The sequence below is a fragment of the Puntigrus tetrazona genome, chromosome 23, assembly GCF_018831695.1.
Source record: "Puntigrus tetrazona isolate hp1 chromosome 23, ASM1883169v1, whole genome shotgun sequence".
In the NCBI taxonomy this organism is placed as follows: Eukaryota; Metazoa; Chordata; class Actinopteri; order Cypriniformes; family Cyprinidae; genus Puntigrus; species Puntigrus tetrazona.
This window is the reverse complement of record NC_056721.1, coordinates 15852559-15870096: the sequence shown is the minus strand read 5'-3', so window position 1 is coordinate 15870096 and position 17538 is coordinate 15852559. Positions and strand designations below refer to the sequence as shown.

The 17538-nt window shown below is 38.3% G+C and overlaps 3 protein-coding genes across 11 annotated transcripts in view; 2 read left to right on the top strand and 1 right to left on the bottom strand.

The window, feature by feature from the left end:
* Positions 1-1757, top strand: part of dip2ba (disco-interacting protein 2 homolog Ba) — a 37630-nt gene extending 35873 nt beyond the window's left edge. For all 4 annotated transcript variants that reach the window (XM_043225016.1, XM_043225014.1, XM_043225015.1 and 1 more), the window contains one exon: positions 16-1757. In XM_043225016.1, coding sequence (XP_043080951.1) covers positions 16-268 — 253 coding nt within the window. In that variant the 3' untranslated portion in view covers positions 269-1757. The remainder of the gene's footprint in view (positions 1-15) is intronic.
* Positions 1758-1995: 238 nt separating this feature from the next.
* LOC122328928 (acrosin-like) lies at positions 1996-8058 on the bottom strand. Of its 2 annotated transcripts, XM_043225017.1 has the most exons (5): positions 4306-4742; positions 4002-4218; positions 3666-3919; positions 3447-3586; positions 1996-2575 (listed from the first exon to the last, which is right to left on the bottom strand). In XM_043225017.1, exons 1-5 carry the CDS (start codon positions 4397-4399, stop codon positions 2402-2404), a joined length of 879 nt encoding a protein of 292 aa, XP_043080952.1. In that variant the 5' UTR covers positions 4400-4742; the 3' UTR covers positions 1996-2401. The 2 variants fall into 2 exon arrangements, with proteins under 2 accessions (XP_043080952.1, XP_043080953.1); XM_043225018.1 differs by lacking the exons at positions 1996-2575; positions 3447-3586; positions 3666-3919; positions 4002-4218; positions 4306-4742 and adding exons at positions 6449-6748; positions 6831-6973; positions 7370-7641; positions 7942-8058.
* A 1215-nt stretch (positions 8059-9273) lies between these two features.
* scn8aa (sodium channel, voltage gated, type VIII, alpha subunit a) overlaps positions 9274-17538 on the top strand; it is a 46115-nt gene continuing 37850 nt past the window's right edge. For 4 of the 5 annotated variants that reach the window (XM_043225011.1, XM_043225006.1, XM_043225012.1 and 1 more), the window contains exons 1-2: positions 9274-9431; positions 13735-14066. In XM_043225011.1, coding sequence (XP_043080946.1) covers positions 13791-14066 — 276 coding nt within the window. In that variant the 5' untranslated portion in view covers positions 9274-9431; positions 13735-13790. Of the gene's footprint in view, positions 9432-9826; positions 10346-13734; positions 14067-17538 lie in introns of those variants that run through there. The other variant, XM_043225010.1, reaches the window with a different exon arrangement.

Genomic DNA, 17538 nt, shown 5'->3' with positions numbered 1-17538 from the left:
TGTTTGATCTTACAGTGCCGTCTTTACATGGACCAACCTTCTGGTGGTTGTAGTGGAGCTCAGTGGATCTGAGCAGGAAGCTCTCGATTTGGTTCCCCTGGTCACTAATGTAGTTCTGAAAGAGCATCACCTCATAGTTGGTGTGGTGGTCATCGTGGACCCCGGCGTCGTCCCTATCAACTCGCGGGGCGAGAAGCAACGCATGCACCTGCGCGACTCCTTCCTGGCCGACCAGCTGGACCCCATCTACGTTGCGTACAACATGTGAGCGTGAACTAACGTGTTTAAAGCTCAACATGGCACCCAAAGAACCACTCACAATGCAGCCGTTCCTCTTTGCCGTCAAAACGCAACATAGAGGAAGCAGCTGGCTAGTCCTCTTTCTGCCCCTGCGCTGAGCCTTGTACATATTTTTATGTTTTTTTTTTTTTATGTGATTGTGGCCTGTTCGACCAATGGCGGTCACCCGGCTCAAGCCATCCAACCTTCTCTGGACATCCAGGAGGGTGGTGCTCTTCTTTTAGAACATATTTCTGCCCTTTAAAACAGGTGAAGCCACATCTTCGCCAGTCGCATTGACTTCGATGCCACTTCCGATTTGCCTCTTCCATAGAGCAGCGCTTGCTCTTGCAGTTAGACCCGAGGGACTAACACAAAGCTTTTCTGCGCACTTTATCTCCTCTCGTAGCCAGAGGAGTGTCCCTTCGGTTTTCATTCTGGAAGTGCTAACTTAGTTTTATGGATCAACAGTATCACCAGCAAAACAAACATATCTTCTTTTATTCAAAACTGCTAGTCATTTTAATGGTTTTAAAATAAATGCGCTGCATTTTATTAGTGCGTGAACAGGTTTTATTTTTACTCACATTGTCAACCGTAACTGTAAGAACTGGAGTGAGGAGGGGTTTGTGGCATTATTCTCACTCAAAGCACAACTATTTTAACATAGTACGTTCGCAACTTGACATCTATATGCATTAAACATGTATATTGAGGGTGACAGAAAAGTTCAAAGATGAAGACGGTTCCATGCCTTATGAATGTGTGTTTCTGTCTTTATTTTGATTTGAGGTGACTGGACAGGTAAAGAGATCGAAGGTGTTTGTATGTAGACTATATATTGTAGTGTCTCACTGGTGTTACTGTATAAACAAATGGACCTCGTTATCTGGTCCACCAAAAAACTTGACTGATCTTTCATGCTTGATGAATCATACTTTAGACTCAAGGTCATGATGCAGAAACAAAATACTTTTTACACATTGCATCCGTCACAAAAAATGGATTGTTTTCATGGTTCACACTGACACACTCGGGTCATCGAGTGGCAGACAATAACAAACCTTCAGAGTTTTTTCAGTGTTTTGGATGCGTGCGTGCGCGTGTGTGTGTGTGTGTGTGTGAGAGAGAGAGAGAGAGAGAGTGTGTGAGCGTGCTAGAAAGGAAAAAGGGTGTTTTAACCGACATGGAAAAAGAGAATGTGAGCTAAGAGAGGAAATATCTTTTCTATCTTAATACAGTAACATTTATTAGCACCTAACACGTTTATTTCAAAATGGCCTTAGATATCAAATTTTTCTTTATTCCTGCAGATTGTTTACATGTGAAATTCTGTGCAGCTCTTTTCTTTAACAATGCACACATTCTCATAACTGTTCTTTTTGTATTTTTAATTCAGTTCTTAATTGTCAAAATATTGAGTGTGTTGGTGCAAAATTTATAAAGTTTTATGTTAATTAAATTTATTGTTGTCATCACTTAATCGTTTACTGTCTTTATTACAGTAACTTTATGTAAACAATGTGCAAATAACAGGCACTCTTCCACACTTTTAACAGCATCTAATTCTGTAAGGAAGCGGGAATCTAGTTAATTTATATTTAACCTATATGTTGAGTTAAAAAAAATTCTGTTTTAAGACAGAAAATAAATATTTCATTCAGAATTTAGTGGTTATATATCACTAATTAATATAGCAAAATGAGAGTTAGCAAAACTGTACATCAATGCAAATGCTTAATTTATTTGAGCTGCTTTTAGGTTCTGAAAAGACTATTTTAAAGCACATGCTTGTCATTCAAAGGAAGTTTACTGTAGGTTTAAATATACAGATTTAATTAAAAATCACTCCTGTCCTCGAATAATCCACACACACTTTTTAAGGAAAATCTACTCTTATTCACATGACATTTCATGAAATCAAGGAATCATCTAACAAAATAATCAGGACACAAGCTCCTGAAAGCTTCAGGCTTAATACAGATTGTCCACCAGAGGTCACTACATCCTCTGACTTACTCGTCACTTCTCATGTCCATACAGTCATGACACAAACACAATACTGGGTATGTGAATTAGGCCTGCTGTTTATACAAAATATTATGTATATGCAAAGTCATATTTAATGTAAGGCCATATTCATTGCGCGCTCAATCCAATAATAGAGGCTGTAGACTTTCAAATAAACATTTGGTTGGTTAGGTTTTCCACAAGAAGTGGCCTTCACTCGAATTCCAATCAAAAAGTAACGCTCCTTAATTTTGACGTAGCAGTTCAGCGGTCCGCCAATATTTGTCTGCATGTTACGGCATAAACATACAGGCACAATATATTAAGAGATATATCAAATAATGCAACAAATATTCATAGTTTAGATAGTTTAAGTGGCTTAACTCCAGAAATAACAACAACCGAATGCTACATGTTAACTCTGGCATGATGAACAGAATTAAAAATGGATATTTAAATTTGTAATATCATTCAAATGTTTCGGTCTGTAAGATTTTGTAAATGTTTTTTAAAGGAATTGTGAAATAATTACAATTTAAAACAAGTTTTCTACTAATATATTTTAACATGTAATCTTGTGACGGCAAAGCTGAAATTTCAGCGGAAATCATGTTGATTTGGTGAAACGCCAAATAACATAAAAAACATTTATATTATTTTAGTTTTTTGCAGTCTTCCTTGACCAATAGAAAATTAACAGAACAGCGTTTATGTGAAATGGTCATTGAAAACATTTACATAACGTTACAAAATATTTCTGTCACTCTTTTGTTGTATTTTTCAGAAATCTTACAGACACCAAACATTTGAATGTAAAAATCTGAAAATCTTGTATGCTGGCTGATAATATGTTACTCTGCAATCCCATTGTAGAAGCAGTTAAATGCCTTTAACTACTTTATAAAGTTCACACCCCTGGTTTAACAGTCAAAAAAAGCCTTAAGCTTAGTCCTAGACTAAAATATAAATCTGAGCTGTTTCATATTGCACTTTTTAAAGTAAAAAAAACAATTGATGCACATAAGTAATGCTTTTTTCTAAAGCGTGTTTATAAAAATGACCTAAAAGTCCTAATAGACTATGGCTTAATCCTGTGTTAGGCTAAGCACGGTCAGTGAAACTGGGCCATAAAGTTAAAGCACCAAGAAGCTTCATACCTGACATCCATCAACACCGCCACCGAAATCACCAACACAGAGCATGTCCGCTGGCACAGTATAGTTCCAATACTCTGGCCTATTGCACAAGGACCTTGACATTAAATCCACTTTGGCCTCTTGCAGTGCGCCAACGTCGCCTGATAAACGTAAAAATGCATGAAATATGACACAAACATCTTCAGTCACCTATCGTAAATTGCTGCAGGGTCTGCTCACCAGCGGGCTGAGCGTTGTATCCCGTGATGTGACACGATTCGTATCTATGATCGGCAGTGTCATCGTCAGGCACACAGATGGGATACACAAACTCGTTCAACTCAAAAGGGGTCTTCATTTGTAAAAGTGCAATGTTGTACCGCAAGGTGACGGGATTGAATCGCTTGTGTTTAATAATTCTGGCGACTCGTGATTGCTGTGTGGACTCGTCGTCGACATCCAACCTATCGCTTCCCGCTCGGATCAAAAGCTGCCTTCGGGAGGAAGAGCAGCAACATCATCGGAGGCTACATGCAAATACATACCGCCTGACTAGGATCAAAACCTACATACTACCTTTTTTGCTGCTTATTTACACACGAAGCTGCTGTCATTATCCAGTATTGGTCGATGATAGCCCCACCGCAGACCTGAGTAAACGGGGCGGATGAATTGGGCCTGTACTGAACAGACACCTGCCACGGCCAAACGCTCACTGGGACGTTCTCGGCTCCGATCATCCGTTTATCGCGATGTTCAATCGTTCTCTCAGGCCTGTGTCCGCACAGATAATCTAAGAGATTGATTAAAAAAAACACAGTTCAGTTAATTCGCTTTAAATTCGTGCACTGATCTCATCGTTTATGAAGTTAACACGTACACTCTTCGGACAGAGGACTGGTCGCGGCAAAATAAAAAATCACCCCCCACCCCAAAGCACCCATGAAAATAAGAATTTTCATGCTAGGGCTCATCGTGGAGACGTTGAGTTGTTTTCAGGCAAAGTCTCTCTAAGATATTATATTTCGGTATTCTTATAGTCTTTGTTTTCAAGGGACAGGGTGAGCGTCTGACAAGTAACGGTCAAATTTTGAATTCTATGACGTAAGTTACGTCATTAAGTTTTGTGGTCAACCGAAAACTTTATTTTCGTTGAGTATCGCAAACCGATTGAACCCCTCATTAATTAATTTGACTGAACCCCTGAAGTTATCGAGATACTTAAAAGCTCCGGTCCGTAATTTTATTTTTGTTGTTGTTAAAAAATATCCAAAAACGTTTTGGGCAACCGGTCTCCAAATCAACTTTAACCCGATTCACAAGGTAAACTTGAAATATTTGATTTGAGTTTGAGTGGTACTAGTAGATTTTCGCGGGAAAGACGAGCATGCGCGTCTGTAAACATAAAACTGGATAATCACATAAACACATTACAAGATAATCGGGCTGATTTTGAGCCGATTTTTCCCCTTACGACAATCCTAGGTAATGTCCCGATTATCTTAGTGGTTCTAAAGATAATCTTATCAGATTTTCCTGAGGTGTGATGATTTGTGACAGCAGAGATTCGGGATCAGCTTGTCGATTTGTGGCAACAGAGTGTTTATACAACGTGTCCTGGAAAGCATATTTATTCTCAAGTCTCGAGAGATTTAGCGAGATTTCCCGTGTTCACAGTCGGGACTCCTGATGAAAATCTGTTCATGTGTGGTGTGCGGTCTTGTCACATTGCGGCACACACTATAGGAGAAAAACGGTGAACTCTTGGTTTTTTTTTTGTCCTCATGTTTGTGGTCTCTCACATTTTAAAAATCTTACAAGAGTAAAAAAATATTTTATTGTGTACCCAGCCTAAGAGTCCCTGCTAGCTGTATATACAGCGAGCTAGGATGCTGCAGGGCGTTGATAATTTATGGCCTTCTCTCACAGCAGCTGGAGTAATTAAACTATTTTGATGGTGGATTGTAATCCAGAAAGGTCCATACAACAATAAGCAGTGACAAACAGACATTCACCTGTAGTCACAGGTAATGCTGATACACACTATATACATGTAGTCACACAATACTGACGTTTATAACGTTAACATTTTAAGGACAAAGTCTATATGATTATATAATTTGCATGCAATATGAGCGGAAACACAATTGGTTGCTAAATGAATTGTAATGCTTTTTTTCTCAGTTTGTCAGAACAAAAGTGACAGATTCCAGTGAAAATTCTTATTTGGGTCATACTTCCAAGCTGTAGAATCTGTACAGTGTACAGTGAATATCCACATTGCTGCAGTGACTGGCAGCAAATAGTTTTTCATAACAGCCACACAAACTCCTCAAAGCGCTGAGGAGCCGTGCACAGCCCACATAAAGAAGACAATTTAGCAAATAGCTGCAGCTTTCAAATAGAGATGGCAACAAATATGCAAATCTTACAGACTGCAGCTTTAAAGGTATTGAAATACATTTCTGCAAACTACATTGATTACTTGCAAGTTTTGTTTGCTACCTGGACAGTCATGTGCTCAAGATTCTGTTTCTGTGCTCAAGATTCAAGGTTCTGTACTATTAGTCTGAACAGTGTGTGTGTGTGTGTGTGTGTGTGTGTGTGAGTTTAGCATATCATTTTAAACATTCTTTAAAGTTGTGTCATCGCAACACAGACGTGTTGTGAGTATTTGCAATGTTTCTGTCTTGCAGCACTTTATTTGTGTTGTGAGCAGTTGCAGCATGTTTCTTTATTCGTGTATTTGGGGCACGATTCTGTTTTTACAGCGCTTCTCTTTTTGTTGTATTTGCAGCATGTTTCTGTTTTTGAAGCATGTTTTCAACTGCAATTTGTGCTCAAAATGAACCTAAATTTTAAAATAATAGGGAAAATATAGGGATAAGTTCTCCAACAGTGCAAACATAATATAAACATATATAAAGTTGGGATCGTTTTATATCCAGCCTGTGAAAATTAGAATATAAATACAATTTGAAAAATCTTTTTGAATACATTACACTTTATTGTAATGACAGGAAAGCAACGCATAGCCCAGAGAGCTGTTATGATCTCTGATGGGGGATGGCTCACATTAGCATTGCCATGAAGGCAGAGAAAAACAGGGCTGAGATTAATTTAAAAACTGGCAGATCTGTGACTGAGGCAGGAGATACAGATCTTGCTTGAGCTTCTCTCAGCCAGACGGTGTACTGGCTAGCACGAGTATATATGCCAGGTTTCTTTGGCAATGCACAATCCTCTCCATGACTTGTCACACCATAAAGGTAAAATCTCTCCATGTCTTTGCTGTAACACTGCAGAGGGCCTCCGCTGTCACCCTTGATTGAAAGTATTCCAACAGATATTGTTAATCACTGTCTTTCACCGACCAGTTACTCTGAAATAATGAGACCACATTACCTGACACGTGTCAACGCCCCCTTTGTCAAATCCTGCGCAGATCATGTTGTCATTAACATGGCCATCATACCAGCTTCTTTGGTTGCAGATCCCAGTATCAATCAGATCGACTTCAGCTTCTTGAAGAGTGTTAAATAACATTCCTAAAAAATATAAACAAACATGTAAAAATAATAATATGTATGCAGAATGGGTTAAATACTTGAATATGATTATAAAAAATGATCTTCAATCATCTAAAAATGTACATTTTGTTAAAGGTAAAATATTTGATTTTGTTCTCAAAGAGGAAGGAAAGAAATTATTATATAAACTTGCATACTATTAACAGTTTACCTGCCAGAAAGATGCAAAAAATAAGAGTTTCTCTCTGATATATGAACGCTTTTTACAGTCTGTGATGACACATTTCTACATTTGTTTTAGATAACTGTATGATTTATAACTATGCTCTGTGTTGTATTACCTTTGTATATTAATGCTTATGCATGAATGCTTCTAATACGGTGACTGGGAGAGTTTTGGACACTTTTACTAACCTTTTAACACTGAGCTGCCCCAACCAGTGATGTAACACGAACTGAAGCTTAGGTGTTTCTCATCCATTTCATTTTCCATTATGCACAGAGGCTGCACATGCTTTGTGAAATATAAAGGGTGACGTAGATGCAAAAGTGCCACATCGTTGTCATAATTTGTTTGGTTGAAGTTCTCATGCAGGACCACTTGCTGGACTGAACGATACTGGACACCCTCTCCATACTTGGATCGAGAATTTGCTCCAGCCACTATTTGTAATTTATAGCTGTTACTATAAAAAAAAAAAAATTGTTTTAGCCATTTTCTTGGTGAGTAAAAAGGTTTGATATAGTAAGTAGTCTGCATCCAACACTAATCTAAAAAGAAATAAGTATATAATTAACTGAATCACTGCTGCAAGTATATAATTTTAGTTTAACTACCAGCCCTTGTTAATTTAACCAAATGTGCATCTGTGAATGGTTCTTAGACACTTGCCTGCTTTAACATTGGTTAAAGTAATAATAAAAAGATGTGGATCTGCTCACAAATGCTGCATATTATAGAGGAGGAGAATCATAAAGTGTTTCACCTATTTCTGAAGCAGTGGGAGGCGGTGATTACCCACCGATGGCTGATGATGGACCCACCACAGATATGCCTTGACATCCGCTGTATGCTCACCTGCCAAGGCCATGCACCCTCCAATGCAGAAAGGCCTCCTGAAATACGAAGGTGCTTCGGAGGATCCAGCAAAGGTCGCTTTCCACAACCTTAAAAGTGCATTTAGTCAGTTGCACTGAATGCTTTTCATTACTTTTTATGTGTCAACAACTGATGATTAGATTGGCTGTAAATAACATTAAGCCATTTAAAACACAGTTTAAACCTTTTATATGCATTTCTGATATATACATTAGATATTTAAAAGGTCTAATGATGTATTTAGATGCTCCTCTCACAATGCATATGTTAGGGGTAAGACACAGATCTGTATTATGAATAAAGGGTAAAATTGTTCAAAGCGGAGTAAAAATTTTATTTATTGTTATACTAAATAAAACATTTAAGAAATACAAATATTTTATTCTTGCATATGATTTTTCCTTTTCCACAACTGCCTGACAGTAAACACATTAGCGACATTATGCTACTTTATTAATTGCTGGATTGTTTTCTTTTCAGCTGTTCGATGTAGTTTACCACAGATAAGTTGCGTAAAGGAATCGTTTACATTTTAACTAGAATTTTCTGAAACCACACGAATGGCATGTAATTCGTTTTATTGGGATCAAATCCGTTAATAATAATATTGTTACAACGAAACTACCTGTAATCCCAGACGATAACGAGCTAATGAAGACTAATTGCAGGGCTTTTACAAGCATTTTAAACGCGAAAGCAATAAAAGTGAGACACAAAGAGTGAGATTCAAACAATCGAATCTCCTTGGAACTGATTATTAGTCTGAAAAGATTCTGAAAGTGACGTAACATCGTTCTATAACGTCTTAAAAGACCCGGGCAAGAAAGAACGTGCGCAAATCGACATTTAAAATCGTTAGTTTATACAGACGACAGCGAATCGTACGATGCATATTTACAATTTCTATGATTTTAAGTACTGTAAAGGACGCTAATAAGGAAGGTCATCATTTAAAGACACTGCCATTAAACAAATCCTTTGAGATAAATGCCATGCGTGTTATTTTATAGCGTTTTTAAAGACATTCCAAGTCAAACGCGGTGAAGGCTGTGCGATTGTTGCTTCAGACAGTAGGCAACATAACATCAAAATAACCATTCCCGAACATTCCCGAAACACACCATTCTACCAAAAAGGCTCTTTAACTGAAACTCCAATAAACGAAAAACTAAAATGAACTCTCTTATTGTGGAACCGGTGCTACCTATTGGCCGACACTCCCTTACATTTTGCTGGGAGTCATCAATTATGCAGGGTAACGGTGCACACTGAAGGAAGGTAGCAGCAACAATATGGCGACATCCGCAATTTCTTCCGAATTTATTCGACATCTGCAGCCCAGTGAGGATTTTTTGGATACCCGCTAACGCAATCATAGTAAGTATTGTGTTTAAATATCGCACTCGCGATGTGTTTATTCCCGGCGATGGAAGACGTTGCACTGTCAATGAATGTCGCAGAGACGCCGCACGCTGAGGGGGTTTTACTGCTAGACCCTTCTCGCCAAACGCACATTCGCTTTTACATTCCGTTATAAGAGCTGCAATGGCTGCAGTGTAGTTCACTTTTTTTTTGGTTTAAATAAACCTATCGCGATCACGCCCTTTCGTTTCGCCCTCTCAAACGATAATATTGAGCATTACGAGTTAAACACGTTCTTTGCGAGACAGTGTGTGGCGTGTTATTTTTTATTTGCCTGATCAATGACGTGATCCATAGCCTGTAGCTTCGCACCCCGATCCGAATAAAGGTCTTCTTGTCAGCATTTATCAAATGTCAGGCTGAGCAAATGAGCAAAAATGCACATGTGGACGGGTTCGAAGCGATCCGTTGTAATTAAGACGTTCAAAAGGCAATACATGCTTGGCTGCTTATTGATTGTAGGGTGGACGCAGGTTGCACGGGTGTGGTATGCTACATTTTCTTGTTTATGTTCCTCGCGAGCGGAAACCTTGCACAGCGTCGTTGAGACATCTCGCCGTTCTCTAAAAGCGCTTGGCGTTTTGCTCGGAAATGGGGTTTTGTGACCAAAAAGGTGTTGGCTGTGCGAGCATAAAAGGGTAAATACGACGATAGAGCGAAAAAAAACACCGCAGTATTTTCCGTTTTTCCTCCGCGGCTTCGGCCCGCTTTCGTGAAGGCGTCGAGGCTGTTCAGATACGTGCTTTTTCAGACGACATTGCTTTCTGAACCCGACTGAAATGTGACATCGTTTTGGAAAACGCAGAGATGCCGTTCGTGAAACCGTTGTGCTGTTGAGGATTTCGTGACCGAACATTGATGAAATCGAGGTAAGACCACTGCGCATTCGGTCACATAACCGTACATGACGATGTTCTTAAATCAAAACGAGGTGGAGGTTTGTTTTAAGCGATTGCGATTTATGTCCGAATATGCATCATTTATTGACCGGTGTTTGGCGTTTGAAGACGTTAGCCTGTCGTTTTGACAGTTCTGTGGCGCAAAGGAGCCCATGGATGAAAATGAATTCATAATTTTATTCATAATGCTTCCCAAATGAACCCATGTTCTCTCGTCTGTAAATAAGCCGGACCACGTAGCCCACCTGACATTTTCTAAAGCCGTGTCCCCGTGCAGCCCAGCACAGTCCCTTCAGTTATTTCGAGATATGTAGGCCCACCCAACAGAAACCCACCTCGTTCGTTTGATGCGAATTCAATCTTGTGAGGGCAACTGTTTGTGTGTTTCATAATAGAGAATTTGTTAACAATTCTAATGAGACGTAAGTAACAAGATGTGCTTTTTAACTAACAAGTAACTAACGCAATTAACAGCATATGGCAAAATTAAATATAACGGTAAATGCATAATTTGTTTATGTTGCGTTGCATGCTGGAAATTCTCAGCACCTTAAATGAGCAGTGTTTTCTAGAAACACTGTGAGGCTTGGCTGGTCGAAATGTTCAGAAATATTGTTGCTTTTGCATTTATTTAATTTTTATTCTTAAAAGCAGATTTAATAGCATATTCCTCCTGTATATGATATAAAAAAACCTTTATAAAACCTTTATTTACTGTGTGGTGCTGATCGGACAGCTCCCGTGAGGCAAGATCCTGGTCGCTTGTGTTTTTTTTTTTAACCACACAGGTGTTTTACTAATAAGACAAATGACTAAAATAACGAATGCATAATGTGTTTTGGATTTTAGTATGATCATTTCTTTTCTTTACCTGTTTCATTTCTAAGAGGAAAGAATTACCTTAAACCAACTTAAACTGGTTTACAGGTCTTTGCTGGTTTAAGCCGGTCTCCTAGACTCACCGAGTAAGTGCCCAAAACCCTTTTAAACTTGTAAAGACTGACAAAACCAGCAAAGGCTGTTTTAAGCAGTTTTTTCCCAGCAGGTCTTGAAGTGATATCAAATTCGTGCCACTAATGGGTACAATGTGTATGTGCCAACGTTTGTCGCATTCCTAGCTATTTTGTTCGTGTTTCTTCATGTTTCTTATTTGCTTGAAGGTAAATAAGGGTATATTTACTTCAAAGGCAGGATAAAAATGCAAATGCAATTTCTGAAACAAAACTGGAACTGGATGGAGAGAAAAGCTAAAAGTCAGCTAAGTAGCTCTGTAATATCAGGATACGGCTTGGTTAAGTGTCTGGCCCATAAGTGCACACAAGCTTTTAGATGATGTGGTTCACCAGGCCTCCCTTCACCCACCCCATTTCCTATTCTGCAGCCTTAGGGACATAACGCATGTCCCAAATCGGCCTCTCAGTGGAGGTTCTGCTCATGAGGAAGACAGGTTCAAATCTGTTTGTGCTATCGTGAGGTATCTTCTAATCCAGTCTACATCCTTTCAGCTCCCAGCACCCTTTAATCTAAAATAGAAACATCCATCATAATGACCCAAAAGAACCATACCATGAGAAGTTACGCAAGCCTAAATCAGGAAAGAAAAAGTCTAATGAATCACTTATCACAAAGGCAATTTATATTATTGCAAGTGTAATCCAAAGACAAACATTAAGTGTCACCTTTGTCTGCTCATAATGGAGGGTGCTTTTCATTTTTCATGAAGTGGATGACTCATCCAGGATCTAGTGCCAGTCTCTCTTTAACATGCTCTCAATTTAGCAACAGATTGTTTTGATGTGTAAGGTAATATTTTTAGATGCAGGGCTTAGCATTTTACTTTCCTGTGCTTAACATATCAGTTTGTGTGAGTGGATGATGTAACAAGGTAGTATTGTTCAGTAAGACTTTATCTTTCCACAAGCTAGTATTAAATCTAAATGACATTTTATTGTTTTGCTTTTTTTTTTTAATTGTGACAAGTTTGTGTGGGCTCTCTCGGCTAATATTGTGATATTTGTGATACAGGATAGTAGTAGCTGGTAAAAATAGTAACCTAAATGATGACTAATGATGATATACGATGAATGAATAGTTATTGTTATGTTGTACATTAGAAAATCTTGCTTCATTTTTAGGTATTTTGATTGGACACAATGTACTTTTACAGTTTTCTAGATATGATCATTTATAGATTTGATTTAAAACTTCTTGCTTGATTTTCTGCTGAAAACAACTTCTGTCTGGTGATGTACACTGAATTTTTCAGATCATTTTGTCAGCTTGAATCTCTATCACGCTTCTCAGTTTCTGTGTCCAAGAGCTCTGTTAAATCCCAAAAGTAAACAACAAACAGTGCTAATATAAACTTACAGTGTGCTGTCATACTACTGCCTGAAATTTGATCCTAACCTTTTTCTTTATACCGACATCTCTGTTGGCCACACAGTGATTCATCTTTAATGAATCATCTAAATATTGGTGTCCGGGACACTGTGAGCACAGAGACCGCTGTCAAAGTCTCTTTCAGGGAAAGTCTGTTCACTCAGCAGCTACATTTACAGAGCCTCTGGGAAGCTATTTCAGGCGTCCAAAACCAACTCCTACCTACTTCAATTGGGAAAGCCTGAAATCTCAAAAATCTGAAAAACATCTCATAATTGTTGTTTTTATTTTTAAATAGTGGTAAGCTTTCAAGCTTCATGCAAATGTTCTGTGACTTTACCAATTGTCAGTTGGCTCTTGCATTTAGAAGAACAGGCTTATTCCGCCATTGTGAGCTTTGCACTTTCTCCCGTTCATAAGTAATGAGAGTGCACTGTTTTTGTATGTAAAGCCTTTGCTTTAGTGTACACTGAGTTTTTAATGGGTTAATGCCTCCAAAAAGAAAAAAACTGTTTCGTTTTGTCTGTATTTTATTCAGTGGAAGTCAATAGCAACTTCAAGACAATAGAGGCTGGACCCAGAAACAGTGATTATTACATCACAGCAGATTAGATATGATTCGGTTTCTGCCAATTCTTATACTGTATCTTGCTGATATCTTATGCTAAATGTGCATTACAGAAATGTAATATAACACTGATATGAGTTCAGGAAACACTATGGTCGTGAACGTGATTCCTAGAGATTGTGTTAACTGATAAAGAATGTATGTAAGCATATGCAAAATGCAAAATTGACTTTCTTGATCTGGTAAGCTCTAATATCATGAATTTTGGCAGTAAGAGTGCCCCCGGGTTCATCTCAGTTGCTGCACAAGTATGCGTTTATGGGCCAGAGCAAGTTGCAGTGTGGATAAGACCACTGTATTATTGTGAGCTTCGATGTCCAATAATGTCCTTTTCCCTTTTTCAACATAGAGCTGGCTGCCGTGGAGGGTACATAACAGGAGAAGAAGTTGCTGCAGGATGAAAACATGGCTGCACCCCTTCTTGCACCGCCAGGACCTGACAGCTTCAAATACTTTACCAGGGAATCTCTGTGTGAAATCGAGAAGCGCATTGCTGAGGAGAAAGCCAAGCCGCCACCTAAACCAGACAGCAGCTACCGCGACGATGACGACGAGAACAAGCCCAAGCCTAACGGTGACCTGGAGGCGGGCAAGAGTCTGCCCTTCATCTACGGGGACACCCCTCCTGGAATGGTGGCAACACCATTGGAAGATATTGATCCCTTCTACGTGAATAAGAAAGTGAGTGTGTCATCATCTCTATTTATAAGTCCCGCAAAGCTGGCCTTCACACGTTTTCTTCTAAGCAGTGCACTGTGGATCATTATGGAAGCGGAGAAGCTGATGTGTTTTTCCCCAACTTTTCCAGGTCATTTATTGTTATACTTTTATATGCGAAACCTCTGATTGTAACACGCAGATGTCAGATTTGCTTGGTAATCACACGACAATGTGAATAACATCCTTCAGTAATCCACGACAGTGCAGAAGATTGTGTATGAGATGATGCTTAAGAAAAGGTTTGTAGAGGAGTCTACAATGGTCTGCTGAAGCTTTACGGTTCCAGCTGACAGACTTGTTTTAATTGTTCCAATAATAATCCTTTACCAAAAGAAACGCTCCAGTGCATTTAAAGGAACCATGCAGCAGCATATTGGACCAGCTCTCTGAGTAGTGGGGCTGGGATTTTTAGGCTATTTAAAGATCTGGGATGATGTTGTGTAAGTTTTTGGTGAACTCGGTATTTGGTAGCCTTAAGTGTTGCCATGTGTACGTGAAAAAAAATAAATAAAAGTGAGAGTTAGTTCTATGAAATAAATTCCACATCCAACCAAAATGTAGACTGCCAGTCAGAAGTTTGAGTTTAGTAAGATTTTTAAAAAGTTATTTAATTGGAAAAGAAGTCTGTTATGCCGACCAACGCTGCATTTATTTGATTAAATTCCAGTAAAACTAATATTTAGAAATTTTATCACAATTTAAAATATCACTGTTGTTCAGATTTAATATCATTTAAAATGTTTGTTTATTCCTCTGATGCAAAGCTATTTTTTTGCAGCAATTATTACAGGTTTCAGTGTCACATTATCCTATTTAATATGCTGATTTTGTTGGTAAATCAGTTGTGCTGTGAGACCCTATTACGTTTTCAGGATTATGTTTTTTTTTTTTATTGAATAGAAACTTATCATGTAACATTATAAATGTTTTTACTATAATTTTTTCATTCAACAGTGTTTAAAGGTTTAAACATTAGTGTAGATTCCTGTTATAGACAAATTTGCAGTGTCCAGTCAGCGCTTCCAATGATTGACTAATCTGTTGCATTTTGCCTAATATTATAACATCATGCTGTGTGTTTACTAGTATTTCTGAACTGTTTGCCGACCTTTGACTATTTTGATTTCTCAAGAATTGGGTTTTGTTATTTATTAGCGAAGCCATGTAAAAAAACCTGGAGCTCAGAATTTATACCTGGCAGCGTTTTAGGTGTTTCAATTTCAAAACAAGTAGTAAACGTCATGAAACTCTAAACGTCCACTTGTGATAATTCACAAATCATGTTAAAGGTTCTACACAATCTTGTGGAGTAAAACCTGATATCGCAAAATTTTATAATTGCATATTTTTCAACCTTTCATTTAGAACATCATGCAGTTAATACGTTGTAAAAAAAAAATGCTTGGAGAATAGTAAAAATACAGCATTTATTTGCTCTAAGGCATTTCAATGAGTGCACAGTCTCTTGATATGTTACCAGTCATAAAACAGTGGCTTGTATTTGATCTTAAAAACAAGCAATATCAGATGCAAGCTAGTCCTCAAAACAGATTTTCAGGAGCGAGTTATTGTTATGAGATATAGCCTACGGGTGGAAGATGAGGTCATCTTTTCTGTCTGAGTCGTAATGGAGCCCAGCAGGCTCAGATCTGAGTTCCTGTTTGGCTCAGCGCTAAGTGCAGTGGTGAGACTTTAGCCGTGTCTTCCACACTGGACTTTACTAAATAATGCACAGACTCGTTTGTGTGTTAATGCCTGTTAATGTGTGCATGTGTAGAAGCGTTTCCCTGCCTCCCTCTCTCACGCTCTCTCTCTCTCTCTCTCTCTCTCTCTCTCTCTCTCTCTCTCTCTCTCTCTCTCTCCGTCTCATTCCTCTGCCTCCCTCTCATGCAGCACACACTGTCTGTTATGTAACGGCCTGCTCCATGTTTGCACAGGAAGGAGATTTCTGTCTCCCGATGAAAACCTCATTGAGGAGCATATGTGAAATGCTCATTTTTAATTGACTTCCTTTTTATTGTAAACATCACTCACGTTAGACCTGATATTCAAATTTTCTTTTTCGATATTTAGATGCATCCCTGCATCACGTTTATAAGCACATGCCATATTGTAGTGCGTAATGTCGAACTGTCCTGTATTTTTGAGGATTGAATGGCTCTTTGATTGGACGCTTTGCCAGCATTGGGATCAAGTCTCCCCGCATCCCATTGTCCTTTTGTTTCCACACGCTAGGCTCGACTCGCAGCCTGCAGCAGTAGTGAAACCTGATTCTTGAGGCTCAGGGCAGCTCTCTTCGTAGTGTAAAACCAGCTGAGAAATGGGAGCTGGCAGCTTTTAAATCCAGACCCGTGACACTATCAGAAGCAATTAGCCTAAGGAAGCTTTGCTACAGGAGCAGCCGATGAACCCCGAGTCCTCCAGCACAGAGGATTCAAGGAGATGGTTATACAGTACAGTATGTTGAAAACAAATCAATTGTGAGGTAGAGAGACTTAACAGGATTTACCCATGTTGGATCTACATCCTTCTGGTTCTTGAACAACATTGATTTATATTTAAATCATTTTTTCTAGTGCGATTTACAGTGCATGCAAGGTATGCAGTTAATTAGTAAGTGTTTGACATGACTTCTGTTTTTTTAAAGGTGCTGTAATTTATTCAGTTTCCTAAATTTTCCTTTTTTTTTTTTAAAGTAATTTATTATTATATATTTTTTGGCTTTTTTCTTTTTGTTATTTTGTTATTCTTATTATCGATATATATATATATATATATATATATATATATATATATATATATATATATATATATATATATATATATATATTATATATATATATATATATATATATATATATATATATATATATTATTATATTTCAATGGTAACACTTATAAAGTGTTACCATTTGATTTGTTTATTATTATTGTAACCTCACTTCTGATTTAAGGTTTGTGCTCTGACTGTTTGATAGGATTGTTGTTGATCCAGGAACATGTCCTGCTTGAGTAAAGGGTTTACTGAAAGAGGAGACAGAAGAAGAAAAACAGAAGCAAAGCTCCATACAGGGTCATAAATCTTAGAAGGGGCTCATCAAAATGTGCCATGTGGGACCGTTGCTCCCCCCTGTGATGACGCAGCACTCAGAGTGGGCTTGTCTCGGCTGGCTGGGGGGCTGGGGAAGGCAGGGTGATGCACCTCTCCAGTATAATGGCCATCTTACTCCTCCCTCACATCTGTTCACACCTCACAGCCTTAATACTCTCAACTGCTCTTATAAATACTCATCTTATAATGTAGGCATCTCATTTGTTTTTGTTAGGTATTCTTGGTACATATACTGTAAATAGCTGCATGCAGGAACAAGCTTGTACATTAATACAAAAGGCGGATTCTTTTCATTTTAATAGATGTTTGAAATGCATGAAA